The sequence below is a fragment of the Pundamilia nyererei genome, unplaced genomic scaffold, assembly GCF_000239375.1.
Source record: "Pundamilia nyererei isolate P.nyererei 1_Seehausen unplaced genomic scaffold, PunNye1.0 scaffold00033, whole genome shotgun sequence".
NCBI classification, from domain to species: Eukaryota; Metazoa; Chordata; class Actinopteri; order Cichliformes; family Cichlidae; genus Pundamilia; species Pundamilia nyererei.
Genome location: NW_005187434.1, coordinates 4257607 through 4276781, shown reverse-complemented (window position 1 = coordinate 4276781; position 19175 = coordinate 4257607). Strand labels below are relative to the sequence as shown.

General features: G+C 41.1%; 1 protein-coding gene across 2 annotated transcripts in view; it reads left to right on the top strand.

The window, feature by feature from the left end:
- The first annotated feature begins 814 nt into the window (after window positions 1-814).
- cabin1 (calcineurin binding protein 1) overlaps window positions 815-19175 on the top strand; it is a 39746-nt gene continuing 21385 nt past the window's right edge. For both annotated transcript variants that reach the window (XM_005729588.1, XM_013909912.1), the window contains exons 1-30: window positions 815-1474; window positions 1585-1677; window positions 1797-1910; window positions 3174-3308; window positions 3403-3583; window positions 3676-3805; window positions 3916-4065; window positions 4861-5168; window positions 5272-5449; window positions 5546-5679; window positions 5771-5988; window positions 6123-6195; window positions 6466-6653; window positions 6742-6879; window positions 7137-7325; window positions 7404-7646; window positions 7762-7915; window positions 8020-8135; window positions 8296-8457; window positions 9342-9548; window positions 9717-9862; window positions 10059-10320; window positions 10543-10713; window positions 12067-12156; window positions 12288-12448; window positions 12546-12757; window positions 15056-15121; window positions 15841-16020; window positions 16922-17316; window positions 18973-19086. In XM_005729588.1, coding sequence (XP_005729645.1) covers window positions 1472-1474; window positions 1585-1677; window positions 1797-1910; window positions 3174-3308; window positions 3403-3583; window positions 3676-3805; window positions 3916-4065; window positions 4861-5168; window positions 5272-5449; window positions 5546-5679; window positions 5771-5988; window positions 6123-6195; window positions 6466-6653; window positions 6742-6879; window positions 7137-7325; window positions 7404-7646; window positions 7762-7915; window positions 8020-8135; window positions 8296-8457; window positions 9342-9548; window positions 9717-9862; window positions 10059-10320; window positions 10543-10713; window positions 12067-12156; window positions 12288-12448; window positions 12546-12757; window positions 15056-15121; window positions 15841-16020; window positions 16922-17316; window positions 18973-19086 — 4911 coding nt within the window. In that variant the 5' untranslated portion in view covers window positions 815-1471. The remainder of the gene's footprint in view (window positions 1475-1584; window positions 1678-1796; window positions 1911-3173; window positions 3309-3402; window positions 3584-3675; window positions 3806-3915; window positions 4066-4860; window positions 5169-5271; window positions 5450-5545; window positions 5680-5770; window positions 5989-6122; window positions 6196-6465; window positions 6654-6741; window positions 6880-7136; window positions 7326-7403; window positions 7647-7761; window positions 7916-8019; window positions 8136-8295; window positions 8458-9341; window positions 9549-9716; window positions 9863-10058; window positions 10321-10542; window positions 10714-12066; window positions 12157-12287; window positions 12449-12545; window positions 12758-15055; window positions 15122-15840; window positions 16021-16921; window positions 17317-18972; window positions 19087-19175) is intronic.

The window sequence follows — 19175 nt, the reverse complement described above, 5'->3', positions numbered from 1 at the left end:
TGAAGTTATTTTAACTTTGGTCAAGAGGGGATAAGCATATCTCTGCATATTAAAAGTTCATATTCGTTTTTAGGAAGCTGGCACAGGTATTGTAACGAGCCACTCATGCACATCGTGCTGTTTAAATAGCCTGCTGCCCCAGTGAGGCTTTAAGACCGCAGAGGGGCTTTTTAACGGGCTACTTGCTGAGAAAACCGGTCTATTCAATTAGTATGATTGATGATCAATGATAGTATAATTACCAGCAACAGGATAATTTCTTCCCATTTTAATTAACCACTAAAATATACGCACGACACTATTATAAAGATATAATGTTATTTCGCGGAGCATCCACATTTGGAAAATAAAGATATAACCAATAACAAGTGCGCATCCCTCTGACCGACCTGATTTTGCCCCAAACTTTAATTTGCAATTTTATATATAGAGGTTCCTGATTGGTCACCGATGTAGTTTAAAATAACACTATGCAAGAGTACGCATTTGGCAGGTTGGGTTTCTGTTGCACAGATTAGGATAATATACAATATTCTTTTTAATTCCAACAATTGGGCCACCTTAGTGTATTCCTTGGGTAAGGTGTAGCTATGTAATAAATGCTCTTTCAGTCGGCGTGCTCTTTTCCTTGTCGGAACTCAGGATATCCGACACTTCAAATGCCTTGTCGCGCTGCCCCCCGGCAGGCGTACGGCGATGTAGTAATAAAGCGAACCCAGACGGTGTCACCCAATATCATACAGTATCGTTGGTCATAAGAGTACGCCCACTGGGTATTGACCAATCAGTGACCACGTTACTGATTGGCGGGTGGCAAATGTCATCCAGTGACGCAAACATTCTCAGGGTCTCATCCATGTTTGACAACAACAAAGGATGATGTATAGGTTAAGTTTCTAAATTGCTTCGTGCTTCGTAGCCGCGGAGTTTTCAGGGTTTGTTATGTTGCTCGAGTACCTGAAACTTTACAGGTGCAGTTTAATTGAGAATGAATGGTAAGTCGCTGAGCTCTGGAAGTGACGGTCGCCCGGCGGACCACAAGCTACAGTTAGCTCACAAACGTCTCTGCTAATTTCGGCTAGCTGGAGAAACTGTGAGCTACGTTTAGCATCTACTCTCCAGAGTTCTGTATATTTGCTAAGAGCGAAATATCGTTTACAGAGAGCTAAGTTAACCAGATTTGGTTTTGAATGGCGTGTCGGTAATGTGAGCTAGTCGGTCCCAAGTGGTCGTAATCTCCTCTTTAAAGAGCAAATACGTGGCGTGATAGAAACGCCGGCTCGCATTGCTTTTCTGTGTTGTAGGTTGTGTACGCCCAAAGCTCTCACATACACTCAAATGAATAGATAACAGTAAATGGAAAAGACACAGAGGACATACTAAATGGCTTTGCAGTGTATTTTTTGTTTTTCTTGCATTCAACGAAATCTGCGAACCGTGAAGGCAGAAGAGCTGCTTTTCAAATATTAAAATGGTAAGACCTTGAATCACAGCGTCAGCTACATCCTCACTGTAACTGCGCACACTCCCTTGCCTAAGACAGATTACTGCATGGTAAAGCGTTTTCTCTGCCCTTTTACACAGATTCGCATAGCAGCACTAAATGCTGCTTCGGCAGCTGCAGACGAGTCTCAAGATCCCCTGAGAAACAGCAAGAGTCAGACAAAAGAGGCTCAAGTAGGCTACATACTATATGCTGATGAATAAGCAATATTAGTTCTATCTGCTGATGCAGTCGTTCATCTCTGTACATCCCATTAAGTCAGTTGTATTCCCCCGTTTGTTTCTGTCAATAGGAAGCAGAGGCATTCGCTTTATATCACAAAGCTTTGGATCTGCAGAAACATGATAAATTTGAGGAGTCCGCCAAGGCCTACCATGAGCTTCTCAAAACTCCACTGCTCAAAGAGGTAAACACACCAACACAAACTAATAATATGGTTGCACAGAACATCCCATCCATCCATTCTTTTACACTTTTCAGGGTTGTGGGGGTGGGTGGGCTATCCCGGCTATCCCAGGGCGAGAGTCAGGGTAAACCCTGAACAGGTCAGCAATCTATCGCAGGGCTAACACATTGAGACGGTCTCTGGCAGGAAGCCGGAGTACCTGGAGAGAACCCACAAAAACATGGGGAGAACATTCAAACGCAACACAGCTATCCCCCAATCAGATGGTGGATTCGTAATTAGGACGTAGTAGCTGTGAGGCAACAGTGCTAACAACTGTGGCGCTCCTTAAATTAAAGCTGTTCTAAAATTAGCGCATTACCTATAGAGGTCATTTATTTTTTTCTATAATTCCACCATCCAGTCAACAGTGCGCCGGTATTCTCATCACTGACAGCCATCTCACCCAAGATCCTTGTCTGCTCCCATTCTGTCAGTCTCCATGACTGATTGAATGTGGTGAAACCGGCATCAGTGGATGCGTGCACGCACAGAAGTCCATCGCTTGGTCAAGGATGACCACGGGAGACATAAAGAATGAAGCAGACGCTGCCTCACTTGCTCCGTTGGCTCTCTACGCTGTGATGTTTCTCTTTAAAGAGCTGGAGAAAATCCATTTATCAGCAGCGCAGACCTTAACAACAGCTTTTATAAAGGCAGCGAAGGAGACCCCGAACCTACCCAGGATGCTGTTATCAAAATGTTGGAAAAGAAAAACTTAAAAATGAACTATTAAGAGGCTATAATTTGCATGGCTGCAGATGATATGGAGGAGTTGATAATTGACAGGAAAGTGCCAAAATTCCAGGAGCTGAATGAAAGGGCTCAAGCTCTGAAACTCATCCTAAGCGCCCTACCTGATGAGCTCATCCTGCATCCCATGTTTGTGAATTGCAATGAGACCAGTGCAGTGCATTTAGCATTCAAACTGAAACGCCACACGTAGCCAGCTTGGAGGCTCATTTGATCATGAGGACTAAAGTGGTGATCTGTGATATTTAAAGTTTCACACATTGTTGCAGATTTTCTTCCATTTGTGTTTCTCAGGACATACATTTTCATACTTTGTGTCATTATGAACATATCATGTTAACCATTTTCTGTGTAGAATTCAGTTTCACTGCGTAAATAAAATTGGCCATGTTGACATTATTTACCTTGCTTGATCTTATCAAGACCCCATGGGTTTGGTGTTGAATCTAATGTATCCTCTTAATATTTCAGGCCATGCCCTCTGATGATCAGAGAGTGGGCCTCAAGCACCCCGGATTGATGCTGAAATATTCAACTTTTAAAAATCTGGCTAGTGTGGCTGCGTTACGGGATGACCTGGAGACCGCTATGGAGTTTTACTTAGAGGTAATGTGTCACTTTAACTTGATTAAATTCAATGACCGAATGAATAACGCTGGCAGGTGTTCTTACTATAAATTCTGCTCTGCTCTGTTCTCAGGCTGTCATGTTGGATTCCACTGATGTGAACATGTGGTACAAAATTGGTCAGGTGGCTGTGCGACTGGTGCGCATTCCTCTGGCTCGTCATGCATTCCAGGAAGGATTGCACTGTAACCCTGACCACTGGCCCTGCCTGGACAACCTCATAACTATACTCTATACACTCAGTGACTACAGCTGTATGTAACATGTCATCATAAGCTTTTCATGGTCAGGTTAAGAGCTCATGTATGGGGGGGAAAGTAGCTAACATTTCTCTATGTATTTCCAGGCTGTTTGTACTTCATTTCCAAAGCCCTAGAGAAGGACCATTGTTACACCAAAGGTCTGGTGTTGAAGGAAAAAATATTTGAGGAACAACCTTGTCTGAAGAGGGATACGATGCAGATGTTCATGAAATGGTAAAGGCAACTTTCTTTTAAGTTCTTAATCTGTTTACGAGTTGCACCATACTTTTCCATGACTGACAAACTTGTCTCCATCTTATTTATTTATTTTTTACTTTTCTCAGTGATATTTCTATTCACTATGTGGAAGTAGAAGAAGACGAACGCAAATCCATTATGGAAGAGGCACTAGAGATAAGGAGGCGCAGGCAGGCTCTCTCTCTTTCTGAACCAAAACCTGACCTTGTACTCATTCAGCCCATCCACAGCTTCTCGTGAGTGCTCTGCTGTTGTTGCTGTCTGCGTCATTTCATCACACAGTCAGCATTTAACCATAGATTATTTGTTTTAATGAGAACAGATTATTGTTAATTATTACAATGCTATGGTTTACATCAGCAGAAAATGCAGAATCTGTTAGATTTGTATTGTTTATTGTCATTTATGCTTAGAAAAATTAGTCATATATGCTTAGAAGTATATAATCATTTGTAGATTGAAAGAATGTCTCATCCTAGGAGGTCTGTAACAACTCTGTGTAGCATGAAGAGGGGGGTGCGTTCACTCCTCTACAGAGTGTTCTGGCATAGATCACACACCTCCTAGGAGAGGTCATATCTTCTCTTGGTGATATATGGTATAGCAAACACACGTATATCTGTTTGAGTGTAAGAGCCTTTTGTTTAGATGGACCGCTAGACTCCTGGCACCAGCTTTGGGGAGTCACATCTTGACCCCACACACGCACACACACATACTTACGCAACGCACAGGCAAGGTACTCTTTGTGTGTATGTAGACGCCTCATGTTAATGAACCTATGTATATTCATGTGAGCTCAATAAAAGAACAATGTTATGGGGGAGCGGACGAGAGCGACTGGGGTCAAGCGAAGGAACGGCGCTTGTTGTGGTTCTCTCCCTCATGCATGAGTAACACAAAGAATTTTGCCTACTTGTGTCTTGCTTTTGCTGTGTAGTAAATTGTCCTTAACGTTCCAGCGAATAGGTTTATGCTACAAACCTATCACCGGACCAAATTTTTTGCTATATCTTCTGTATTTATTGCAGATGGAAACATCTGGGTGAAAGTCTCCTTGCAATGTACAGACATCAGACCACGTGTGAGCTACCACGCCCAAGTCTTGGCCGCAGAATTGACTTGTCAGAGTACCGTGACCCAAACGTCCTCCAGAACATCCCCCAGCCAAGCAGCCCTGTCAGTATGGGCCAGACCACAGTGCTAAGCAGCAGCCCCAGTTCATCCCTGCCTCCAGTGGTCTTCACTGAGCCAGCAGTGATGGCTCAATCTGGCAATCAACCTCAAATTGCCACCAGTCAGTCCACTGTAGAGGTCAACACCTTTGTTCCACCTGTTGGTCAGTGCTGTTTGTCTTGCCTCTCAATGTGATTATTTGTATCAATTAAAAGTATTATTGTTGTTGTTATTGTAGCCATTTAAATGTTCTCAAATCTTCACAGCTACAGCAATGGAAGTGTCGCTCACAGATAAGGTGAAGAAAGCGCCGAAACGGAAACGCGTGGTAGAAGATAGCGGGGAAACGGCAAAGCGGCGCTCTGCACGTGTTCGAAACACTAAATGCAAGAAGGAGGAGAAGATTGATTTTCAGGAACTGCTTTTTAAATACCTACCTTCTAGGTAGCTGCTCTTTACTGAACCTTATGTAGAATGCGTAAATCTTACAGGTCTATTATAGTTTTGTTGATGTAAAAGTATTTTTCTGGTTTCTCTTAGGCTAAAGAAATTTGATCCTGATAATGACGATGAGAGCCTCAGTAATCTCGAGACACAGTGTGATGGTAAGGATGACATACAGCCTCTGCATGGGAGTTGCTTACCTGTGGACTCAGTTGAATACATGAAGTCTGGTATGTGGTGCATCCTAAATGTGTATTCACAATATCATATCTCATTTTGGTGTTTCCATCATATTAACACACTGTCCACTCCTTCCTCCAGAACAACAAGATGTCCACAACTTCCTACTTGACAATATGGCCAATGGTGGTATACTGGACCTGATGATGCGCTATCTGAAAGCAGTGGGTCAGAAATTCATGGAGGAGTGGCCCCGGGGCTTGACTGCTGTGGTCTTGGAGGTCTATCAGACCTGGAGGAAGCACAGTAACGGTCTTCCTAATCCTCTCCTTCGGGACTGCAGCAACCAACATATCCGGGTAAATGAAAGTTGGTTAATTTTATGGTTGCTTGAATGTCTTTTATCATCATGTTTATGGCTTAACATTAATTTACTTTAAGCCCTTTAAGGCTTTTCTCTAAGGATCTAGTTTTGTTTTTTTAACGTATGCAGGGGATGTTGACAATGAGCTTGGCCTGTATGGAACTGCAGTTGGAGCAATGGTTACACAGCAAAGGGAAGGCTGGTAAGTCTGAGTGAGCTTCATAATTTTTCTCATAGCCTAGTAGATTTTGAAAAGATCAATTTGGACAAATAACACTACTGAGCAAAGCATTCAAGAGCCTGAATGTGAGAAATGTGTTGCCATTTATCTAGCATTTTAAATTTGGCTAAATGATCTAAAAGGTGTTGGAGTCACTGTTGAAGTTGAACATGATGATATGTAGTATTTGTTTTACAATGGAAATTCATTGTTTATTTTTGGCTTGCATTCATATTTTAATTCCTTATCCAGTTACTCCTAGAAGAAGCAGCTGTGGCTCTGGAAACAATACCACTGACTCAGAATTTCCTGGGCAGCACTTCCAGGGTGATTTATTACTTCTCGCTCTTGGTGCATCTCAAAGAGATCTGTTTGAGGATGACTGGCTGGATGTCATGGTGCGAGTATACTGGCTAAAGGCACGATTCCTGGCCCTGCAGGTAAAGTTTATATGTCTATTTATATTTTACTTGATTATTATTGAGTTATTTTTTTCACTCAGTAACAGTGCATTTCTTGTTTTGACAGGGGGACATGGAATTGGCTCTGGAGAGCTATGATGTCTGTGTAGGCCTTTTGCAGAGCAAATCAAAGAGCCCAGATGGGAAACAGTACACAATCAACCTGCCTAACCTTCGTGTAGATGCAGCAATCTCTGTAGAGGAGGTTTGTGTGCTGGCCAGTATATATATTTTCTCTTTTATTAATATATTTCCCATTTCTCTCTTATGGGGTTTATCAGAATCAAAATACTTAATTATGTAATATATAAATGTATGTATATATGGCGTATGTAAAAGAGAGAGGGGAATTTTTAAGCATTCATTTCTTTCATAGCAATTTAAGCTTGAAAATATCGAAGTGCTTATTTTGTAGATGTTTTGACTGTGTTTTTGGTGGGTTTTCTCTGTTCCCACACACAGATTGACAAAAGGCTAAAGTGTCTGGAGCGCTGTCAATCTTTGGAAGAGATCCAGCGCCTCTTTGAATCATCGGATTTCGACTCAGTGGTGCGTCTGCTGCAGCCCACCCTTAATTATGGGAGCAGGAGCAAACCTCTGGAGTTTGTGAGCTCAACACCTGAGCGTCCCGCACAGTTGACGTTACTACAGGTTAGACAAACTACAGTGATATCAGTGGAATCGCTAAACGATTTGAAATGCGTAATTATTTCTAACCCTGTGTCCTAGAACTCACTATTGAAGCTGCAGGACTACCAGCAGTGTTTGGAGTGCAGCGAGCTGGCCTTGAATGAAGCCCTCCAGCAGCTCAACTCTGCTCCAAGCAGCTCTCCACCTAGCAAGGAGGAGTGGGTTAGCACCATTGTGAAGTTGTTAGATGGCATCGAGGTCTGCTTCAATAAAGAGGCGGAACTTCTGAGCAATGTCCCCCACTTCTCTAGTATGGCTCGACTGGCAAACAACCTAATCCAGGTTCAAAGAGAGTTTCTGTTCGCCTTAAGTAATGCTTTAATTCACGCAACATTAAGGTACCGATACACTTAATTTTTAGATTGCTAATTTATTGTGCTGTCGGTTTGCGTTTCAGCTGATTGATCTTAGCATGACCATTTCTGATGATCCCAAGGAGCCATTTTTCTTCTCAGTCCTGCCTTGGATTATCCTGTATCGCATTATCAAGCACGAAGAGGCTGCCTTTGACTGTATGCTTCGACAGCATATGTCTGTAGGGGATGATGAAGGTTTGTTGACATCTTGCTTTTATGCTTTTTAGTTTTCCTTCAGTGTACTGTATATGCCATGTCAGTTGTTACACTGAGTGACACTGTCAAGTCTTAATTTTTAGAGGACTCAGACACCCCCATGCTGCCCTCCTCCCTGATGCTTCTAAACACGGCCCACGAGTATCTTGGCCGTCGGTCCTTGTGCTGCAGCTCAGACGGAGCCCTTCTCAAATTTTTTGTAAGTTTGTTTGCTCTCTGCAAATGTTACATCAACACCAAAAAAACCAAAACAAAGTAATGTACAGCCTGACATGTAGGCTGTACATTACTTCGTTTTTTTGTTCTTTTTTTCAAAAACATATGAAAATGTTTTTAAATATTTGTTTTTGTTGGTTTAGGTGCGAGTTTTGGAAAAAGAATTTGCAGCCTCTACTAGCAGAGACTCTCACCCCTACAAGGAGGAGTTGGAAATGGCCCTGGAACAGTGCTTTTTCTGTTTATATGCCTACCCCAGTAAGAAGAGCAAGGCCCGCTACCTTGAAGATCATTCATCTCCACAGGTTATAGATGCTTAAAACACTCTGCTTGATTTAACGTGTTATAGTTTGGTGTTTGATCTACAAGCGGCTCTGCCAAGCAGAAGTTAATTAATTTAATGACATAGTCCAAAAGTCAATACCTGAAGAACAGGCAGAATTGCTGAGAGGTAACTTAAGGTCGGACTATTCTGTGTGATTTCCCAGTGGTACTGACAAACCTGCATAAATAGTAAGTTGTTTAGCTGAGGGCTGATGACTCAGACAGGCCCTCATGACACACAGAAAAAGTCTGTTATATCCATTAATGTTGTTTTGCTGGTGAGGAATACACTTCTGATGTCATTGAAATAAATTCCACCGGTGAAATAGCATTAATGGCACTGATTCAGTGTGTGAGGAAAAATGCAACCACATTTAGATTAACGACTTACCAGCAGAATTGTGGTTTGTGGGCTTTTAGACTTTTACCGTAATTTGGTGAAATCGTCTTTGAGTAACTCACAAGATAATGAAATATTTAGTATATAACAGCATGCTTCCTTTATTGCTTTGTCACTATAGGAGATGCTTGACAGAGTTCTCTGTAAATAGTTACATTTGATTGAAGATAAAGAGTCAAAGGGAGCGAAAAAGGTAAACTCGTGTTATATTATAAGAGATAAAGTGACTCAGCAGGAGGTTTGTGTGTAAAGTACCCAATCTCTTGTATTTTTGTAGTACTTGCATTTAGCCACCAGGTGGGGGTCATTCCCACAGTTGTATGTCATTGGTTTTCAGTGGCTGGAGTCCTAACTGTACACTGTAACTAATGAAAGAATAGTCTTATTGGGACCTTTTAGCAGTAATTGCTGTAGCCATGTATGTTACACAGGTATTAATTTCCCGTGGTATTACTCTGCTTTAAGGTTGAGCTTCTGTGGAGCGATGCCCTCTTCATGTTTCAGTATTTCAAACCAAAGTCGCTGCCTGAGTTTGACAGCTATAAGACGAGTACAGTGTCTGCAGAATTGGCCAATTTGCTGAGGAGGTTTGCAAGCATCGCCCCCCCAAGTGACACTCCCGTCCTCACAATGGATGAAGTGGCAGCCTACATTGAGGACATGACAGAAAAGGTCAGTTTGTGGGGCCATGGTGAAGAAGTGAGAAGCACTAAGTGATTTGGACGTTATAAACAGGGTCTTCCTTGCTATAATATTTATATATATTTAATATATTTTTTAAAAGCCTTTAGGTCAGTAACAGTCTCGTCTAATTAAGATTTTTTTGTTTCTCTCTTTAAGGCTCCATGCCTTCCCGAGGGCAGTGCTCCTGCACCTCCGATCATCAATGAGATCTACTACCTTGTGGCGGACTATCATTTTAAGAACAAGGAGCAATCCAAAGCCATCAAGTTCTATATGCATGACATATGTGTTTGTCCTAACAGGTAGCTCATTGCACACAGTAATCAATTTTTTGTTCTTAATGTTTTAAAGTTAAGGTTTACTGTAATTTTTGTTTGAAAAAAGCACAAAATTGGATGTGCAGAGGAATTGTTTGTATTTGTTTGTTTTTATAAAGTAACATAGTGTACTTTTAAATGCAGTGAGAATACTGAAGTGTTTTTCCTCGTCTTGCTTTAGGTTTGACTCCTGGGCAGGTATGGCTTTAGCGAGGGCCAGCCGTATCCAAGACAAGCTCAACTCCAATGAGCTGAAAAGCGACGTTCCCATATGGAAGCACTCCCAAGCAGTGCTTAACTGCTTTAAGAGGGCTCTGGAGATCGACAGCTCCAATCTGTCATTGTGGATAGAGTATGGTACCATGTCATATGCGCTGCATTCGTTTGCTTCACGGCAGCTCAAACAGTGGCGCAGTGAGCTTCCCCCTGAGGTGGTTAAACAGGTGAGGCATGCTCTGACATATAACTCACCTGTGTTTCCTATCCTTTTTGTTTTAAACGTTCACCTTTTTTTTTTTAAAGACATTAACTCACCGATTGCATTGGGCCACTTCTTGCTCATTCCATACTGGCAGTCTATATAGAGTCAATTAATCTACCTCCTTGAGCTACAACGTTCATGATGTTTCCAACATGTGCATGTTTGTGTGTCTGTGGTGTTTCAGATGGAAGAAAGGAGAGACTCCATGTTGGAGACGGCCTTTCAGTGTTTTCAGGGCGCCTCCCGTTGTGAGGGTGACAGTGACGAAGAAGAGTGGCTGATTCACTACATGCTGGGAAAGATAGCAGAGAAACGTAGACAGCCTCCGGCGGGATATCTGCAGCTTTATAAAAAGGTGAAGTGGTTTGGTGACAAGAAGCTAGACCAGTGGTTCTCCCATTTTGTAAAAAAAAAATTTAAAATATAAATCGCTAACGTTCAATACGATTCATCAATGTTCCATCAGAAAATCTTACCATCATATTTTCCCCTGGTTTTGCCCCACCAGGGTTGCTTACCCCACAGTTTGAGTATCACAGGGCTAGACACATTGTTTAAATCAGGGGTGTCAAACTCAAATACACAGTGGGCCAAAATTCAAAAGTGGCTCAAACTCGCGGGCTAACATTAATATTCATTGAAAAAAAAAATCTTCCTCCAAATATAACAAGGAATCATTTCTTATGGACTCAAACAAGTTTTGCTGAAAATCTGAATATGGAACAAGCAAAGCTTAATACTAAACAATATATATAACTTATATAAATGTATATATAACTTAATATTGCACACATGCAAAATCAAAATTCCAATTAAATAATACATCAGTGGAATTAATTTCTTAAATAAAAATTGTATTTGCAGCCTTCTGAATTAAATTTGATCATTTTATCATTTATCAAATTTTCATCATATTCTCCCACCTGTCCAGGAAGCTCCTGTTTTCTGACTTTCTTTTTGCCATTTTGGGATAGGTAGCATGGCAGTATTTGCATGGTTGCTATGACTATGGTCAACAGAGGAGAGGGTGCTAATGGGTCCTGTCATGACTGACGTGCCAAAACACCAACAGAGCATTCTGGGAATTGTATTATTAGCAGTACATGCACTGTATAATACTGGCAGGCCAGCTCTAATGGTAATTTTGTATGGCTTCGCAGGCCAAATGTAATTAGGCTGCGGGCCAGAGTTTGACACCTATGGTTTAAATGATCCTACATAGTGTGTGTGTCAGGAACTCTTTAAATAATTGATGTTTAATAATAAACATTGGTATTGAGGTGTGACTTGCCTGGAACTTTTCTAAGGATAGCACAACGTTAAATGTATTCCTTTCAATTTCATTAGATATTAGTTAAGTAATAACACAAAAACCACGAGGACTGTTCCAGTCATTGTAATCAACCTTTGATTGCCGATGTATTCTTTTTTTTCTTCTCTCTGGTGTTGTTTTATAATCCACCTACAGAAGCAAAGATCACTGCCCTTCCACTCCCGCAAGATGTTTCCTTCTTTTCTTTTTCTTGTCTCTTTCTTCCCTTTGGCAGAACAGTTAGTCATAACTGTGTTGTTCTGATTAGATTGTTGGAAGCACATGAACTGTATGACCCGTGATTTCAGCAGGCATTTTTTTTTATGCGTTTAGGAGTTAATTTCATTTGGCAGATGATTGTCAGGTTGGTGACTCTCACCTTTTCTGTGTTTATAGGCAGCAAACTATCTGCACGAAGAAGCTGCCAGATACCCCCGTAAAATCCATTACCATAATCCTCCTGACCTGGCCATGGAAGCCCTGGAGGTATGCTATCTGTGACATGTGGCTCCCAATAGTTTCTAGTTGTGTTACATCAGTGCTGTGTTATGTAAGATTACTGCCTGGAAACATTCACATTTTAAAGACATTCTCTGCATATATTAAACTTCTTCTAGCTGCATTTCCGTTTGAGTGCCACCATCCTGAAACTACTAGAGGCTGATGAGCCAGATCTGGAACACGAACTCTTGTTTAACTTACTGGTTGAAGCAGCTACAGGACCATTTGCGAGGGGAGAAGAGAAAAGTATGCCAAGCATGCCAAGGGCCCATGAGAAGTAAGTTATAAAAAATACAACACAAGAAGTGTGATATAAAAGTCAAATTTAAAAAAATCATGCAGAAGAACTTATTCCTGTTTTTGATTTATTTCAGGGAGAAACCGCCCTCTATGATGGATGAAGACTTTAACTGTCCCTCAGTCTGTATAGGGAATGTCCTTAACTCATCCATTCCATCAGTTGTCACCCCAGGTCTGACATCACCTCCTTATGTGGCCACGCCGTTTGACCACGATTACGCCAAACGCAAAACACTCCGAAGGCAACAGTGGCAGCAGCAGCGGCATGAGGAGCGGCAGGCTGATGGTACAGTCCCAGTCCTAGACACTGTCTCAGGGGTCGGGCTCTTTGGAGCTCTTTCTGCGCTGGGACAGGACGCCCACTGGGGAGTGTTCCGATTGCTAATCACCATGCTTAATTGCTTTGGTTTCAGTTACAATGATTCCTGTGCACTGGGTGATTGGGATGTGGTGAAATGGGCAATATGGCTACTGATTATTTGACTAATTTGCAGCAGCAGTGTGGAAAGAGACAGATTTCAAGGTTGGGTATGACAGAGCATTAAGGCCTGTGGGTTTGCATATATCTGTGTGTAGGTGTATTGGTGGCATATCCTTCTCTTGTGGCTCTTTATTGCTGGCACCATGTTCTTTCCTAACTATCACTTTGCCCCTCCTAATATGTAATAGTTGTTGTTGTGTTGCAACTTCCTCAGGGTTTTAACATCCAGCATTTGTTCTGTTGCTGATATAGGGGTTGCATACATGAGCTGCTGTATCACACCAAGAAAAGCTGAAAATTCTCAGTGATCTGGATTTTTATTAAGACTTGTGACTGGTACTTGTTCAAAGTCTGCTGCTAAGCATAACCAGTTAGTTTACTTTAACCTGGTAGATTCTTGAATTTAAAGTCCTATAAATATTTATGCATTCCTTGCACAGCTCAGAAGTGAAAGGTTAGATTGATTAAGTTGGATGATGTATTTGAGGGTTTTTTATCTGTAATTAAGTGCATTTAGTATTAAATAAATAAATGGAAGTTCAGTATTTATACACACACATTTTTAGACGGCAGAGGTCAGATTAGTTCGGTCTGCAGGTAGAAAAACTTGATGGTGTTTGGATTTTATTATGCAGATAAAAATCTAGTTTAACATGTTCAGAACGTTCGATGTGCTCGACATGTCAGCGCTGATAAACAGAATTGTTTTTGTGAAATGTGATTTTTCTCATGAAGCTGGAAATGAAAGTAGAAAATTTTAATTCTTAAAAAAAAAAAATTTGATAGTTCTATGTAGTAATGTGCTAATAGCACAATATTGCTTTCAGCAATGTAAATATACTACCGCGTGTACAGTTAACATTATAAGAGACCTTACTGACTCACGCGAACTAACCATCTGTTATGTTCTTGCGGTGTGTACTGTAAGCCTAACTGCCTTTCTTTTAAATTAAGGGACAACACTTTAAGTATTGCAAGATGGGCTGTTTTTTTTTGTTTGTTTGTTTGTTTTTTTATTCCAGTGGTTGTTGCATACTTACACAATGACTGTGCAGCAGAGCTGATTTCAATTTCCTGAACTGTAAAGGCCGAGTGCTGTTTGGACCAAAGAGTCTTGGACATTGTTTCCATGTGACAAGAACTGTGACATCTGTCCACCCACCCCATGTATCATGTTGAGCTTGAATGTGCAAATAACGCAGCCATATTGCCCATGTTGCCAGTTTTGTCACCCTTTCCAGATTCCTTCCTACCTACCTACCTACCTACCTGCCTGCTACCTCTTTGCCTGCTTGCTTTTACCACCTGCTTTGCCATTTATATGCATGTAGTTCTAATGGGGTGAATGCCTTCACAACTGGACAAAGTCCGTCCTTTTATCACAATCCACTAAATTGTCTGGTGTATCATATGGTCACATTTTTATGTGGGCTCAGTGTGGGGGGTAATTTTGCAGAAAGTCAAACTTCTGGGAGAGATTTCAAAACCTTGCGTGAGTCATGTTTGCTATTTACCACTAATTGGATCTAATTTCTAATTATGGCCAATTAGTGTGAAAATGTCAAGTCAGAAAGAATGTGGCTGCCCTGTTATTGGCACTCAAAACTGAGACTGAAGCCAGAAAATGCCCCACTATGCACATTGCTGCTTGCAGGTGTCCAATTTCTCTGTCTTGAGTCCTGCTTAAAGTGCATCAGCGTGGTAAAACCGCAGGACCAGATTCAGACATGCATTTATGAAATCTTTATGTTCATTATTGACTCTTCGACACTTTTCGAAGAATTCTTCCTGGACTACTCCCATGATTTGATTTGATTTTTAAAATTCTAATAGTAAAATGGGAGAAAATTTATTCTTGGTTTTATTCATATTGCAGATTCTGGACTTAGTTTGTAACCTGCAGATTTTCTTATAGAAAGAAATGTGTGTCTGAATCAGGTTCTACACTTTCAAGGGGAGTGGCATTAAATTTGCATTCAGTTGTCTAGAAGCATAAATGACTGATTTTTTCTCTTTCTTTTTTTTAATAATCTTTTCTATAAATTAAGAGGTGCAATATTTGCTTGATTATATTTTAAAACCAGCTCCCCGTATCTTCAACAGCCTCACCAGAGTTTGACCATGATTACTGCCTGCCCAGGTCTTCAATATGGCTGGCTTCCCTGAATGGTACTGCTCTTCAAACCCACCAAACCTTTTAAGAGGCTATATTTTGAATCTAGAGTGAAGTGCTTTCTTGTAGGAAGCACTGAATGCACAGCTGTCAGTTTACACAAATTTTACAGTACCATAGTAACTTGGCTGTTGACTCATGACTGAATCTTTTGAAAAGCCCTTTGTGTGCATTATTCTCTGAAATAGCTAAAGCTTGTTGCCCTCTTGATTCTTATTTACAGTTCTCAGCCCAGGATTCTTTTTTCCTGAGACTGCAGAACGTAATTAGGAGGAACTGTAGCATTTAAAAACCAAAACAAAAAACTGTTTTACTTACAAAAACAGACCATCTCTCTTTGTGCGATGCACTAATAAGAATTTCTGGCTCATGAGTTGTTTTTTTCTCCTAAATATGTATATACCCCCCCTCTTCCCCACATTACAACAGGAAATGTTTGTCACATTACCACCAATTCCAAAAAGGCATCCACAGCATGCTGTTACATATAATGAATTATTATGAAAGTTTTCACTGTACAGTATTTTCACTTGATCTTTATGAAAGATCACTTCACCAGAATTACCTTTTTGTACACAAAAACTCACAAATATGTATAATTCTCCATTTTTATCCCAAATACTGAAGTTATCTGTCTGCGGCCATGCAACTGGCAGCATAACCCTTGTTTTCTTTTTTTTTCCCTTTCCTCTCCCCTCTTTGTTTGTTTTGCCAGAACGCAGTCAGGATAGTGAGGTTGTCTTGCTTTCTGACTCCAACTCCACTCAGGATGCCTTCACAGACCCTGCTAGCTCACAAGACAGCAGCCACAAACTCGCCTCCGGGAAAGCAAGCTCATCGTCATCAGAGAGTACAACCCCGGTAAAGGATGGCCAGCCAGCATCTGAGGACACAGGTAATCAGAGATTAAATGAGCCTTTTATTGCTTCAGGCACATGTTGGCCCGTTCCTCCGTAAAGTAGCATTTTGAAGATTTTTATTCAATTAAATGAATGTAGTTAAGGTTCCCAAATGAGGGAACACAAACTTAGTGTTTGATATGAAATACATTTTATTTGAAAGTTCTTGTTTTCTCTTGCCGTTGTTTAAATAGATCATAACATCACTTAAAATGACATCTTTCTTCTCTCACTTCGAGCCAACAGCCTGTGGACTTTCAGTGAGAAAGAGTTGAATTTGCTATAAAATTCAGCCAGAATCCAAAGGAAGCAACACTTATGCCCTGAACATTGCAGAGTTCCCAAAAGGCTCTGCTCTTCCACTTCACTCATTTCACCTCAGATAAAGCAGGAAGTGAAGGGGTGGGACTTTTTAGGTCAAAGCCTATTGGTTATCTGCTTTTGACATTGCAAGAGGGGGAAATTCTTTCTAGCTTGTGAAGGTTTTAGGTTATGTAGGTGTTTCTGGGTAGAAAGAATTTTGATATTTTCCCCTTCAAGTTCATAAACATGTCAGAAACTACAACATGGATACTTAACTGCTGGATTTTTTTAATTTCCGTAATCTCAGCTTAGAGGTAAACAAATGCAAACAAACGGCAGGGACTGTGAATGTCTTTGAACACTGAAAGCTTGTTGTTTTGAGACTCATAATAAAGAAAAATGCTAATAATTGGCCAGTTTATTTATTAAAACAATCAAAGTTTAGTTTCCTGCCCAAAGAATTGTGTAACCCAAGCATTAAAACCACATTTGTTTCTATCAACATTGACCTAACCAAATGCCCCAGAACTGAAATCTTTGAGACTTTTGCACTGAATTCAGGGTCTAAAGTTTTGATTTTGTGCTGTATCTTAGCCTCACGTGGTGAGCACACTGGCATCCAGACAGAAGAGAAAGTAATCCAGGAAGAAGTCGAAGCAGTGGTGGTGGTTGTGTCTGAGGGTTCAGCTCCCAAAGTCTCTTCGGACCCCTGTCCTAACCTGATGCCTGTGCCAGCCACACCTCCAAAGCCAGCATCTTCTCAGCAGGCCACCCCCCAGACCCCGGCCAGCGAGGGTAAGAAGAAGCCCGAGCCCCCCGCTGAGGTGATAGAAGTGCCCAAAGCCCTGCCTCCAGATCATCCTGATCAGAAACGAATGCTGGTGGAGATGTGTGTCCGGGCTCTGTTTCTCTGTCTGGGGCGCTTCCCTCAGCACTACAAGAGTCTCTACCGCCTGGCCTTCTTCTATGCAAACAGCAAGACCCATCAGGTCAGTCCAGCCCTGTTAACTGATGGCCAAGCCACATGCCTGTTCCAACAGTTTTGACAGATACTGTCATGTGATTTCAATCGTGAGCCCTTCCGTTCCTTCTCTAGGGAGATATTCTTTTCTTCTGCTCATTCTGATCCTATAATCTAGTCTCATCTGTCAAAAATAATATTATTCCAGTCTAATTTGGCTGTTAATTTCTTGATCTTTAACAGTTATTTACAACTTGAGGTTAACCTTGTGCTATTTACATTCATAAAAGGGTTAGGGTCCTTTTGACTGTTCAGTATTATTCTACTACCTCTTCAAGAATGTGCCTGATTTGGTCTTGTAACAGAGAACTGCGCCTTAGTTGTCTTTATATCTTTGGCGGTCTTCCAGGTTCTACTAAGACATCTCATGTCACTGATAGGCTTGTTTTGTTTTTTTCATTTGGATGGCTGCCTTCACCTGAATAGACACCATGTTTTAACATGTTCTTGTGAAAATCAGTGAATGCAACTTCAGCATTTCAAGCCAACACCATGAAATGTCAATAAAACATACCAGGTTTGAAAGTGAAGCTGCTTTGTCCAGTAAGCCTGTGGGAAAACGTGGGACTCAGGAAAAGATGTCACAGACAACACAGCTGTAATTAAAGATGACACTAAAATGAAATGAAAATGAAAAAATGAGGTTCCTCTCCAATTACTTATGTATTTATCTGTATTTCTATAGTAATTACGTCAGAGCTTTCCATTTCTTTGTTTTTCTTTGGTTTTCTTGTGGGACTGTGAGCTCTGCAGTGATACATGAGCTGCTGAAACAGCTTGTGTTGGCTATGAGGCTTTGTGGGCAGAGGTGTGTGTGGGTGGTGCGCAGTGCTCTCTCAGCCAGTTTGGCACAAGGAGACTGCAATGAGCTTTACTTGAGATGGCAAGCTTCTGTTACCACTTTAGTTTTTGTTTTCTTAAATAAATACAGTCTTTCCCCAAACTGAATAAAGGTAAATTGGGTGTGGTAAAGTGTTAGGTGTTTTCTATATCCTCATTTGACCTCAGTAGTCTAAACAAGCACTGAAATCAAGTTCAGTAAAGGAAATTTCCATTAGACTCAGTTTAGTGTACAATAACTTTTGATTGAGGCTTACCTAGTTAGTATTAGGCTCAAGGAAACCGTTGGTAAGGTTTCCTTGAGGTTTAACATGGAGGAAAGCAAATGTACCCCGGCACTGAGTGGATGACAGTCACTTGATGCTGTTGCCACAGGTTGCTTAGACACCTCCAAATCGTGACACACTGAGTATTAAAAGCCTCTGTTCCATTTACATTGGCTGGTCATTTTTATTCTCACATTTCAAACTGGGAAAGAGGGGAAGCCTGTTAATTTTATGCTATGGGCAGTGGGATTGTGACAGGTAGCATGAAGTGGTGGTGGTTTCCAATCTTGTTTTCAACAGGGCACTGGTTAGGCACTGCTTAGTTTGTGAGTCATCTCGATATGAAAAGATGTTTACATTGCAAATGTTTTTCATGCGTTATTCATATATGTGTGTGTGTGTGTGTGTGTGTGTGTGTGCGCGTGTGTGTGTACATATATATATATATATATATATTTAAAAAAAACAGATAAATGTTGTACATTCAAATGTATGCTGTTGCTTTTTTCCTGACACAGAACCTACAGTGGGCTAGAGATGTGTTGCTAGGAAGCAGTGTCCCATGGCAACAGCTGAAGCACATGCCAGCACAAGGACTTTTCTGTGAAAGAAACAAGACAAACCTGTTCAATGTAAGTCAGAGTTCACTAAACACACACGCACGCACGCACGCACGCACGCACACACACACACACACACACACACACACACACACACACAC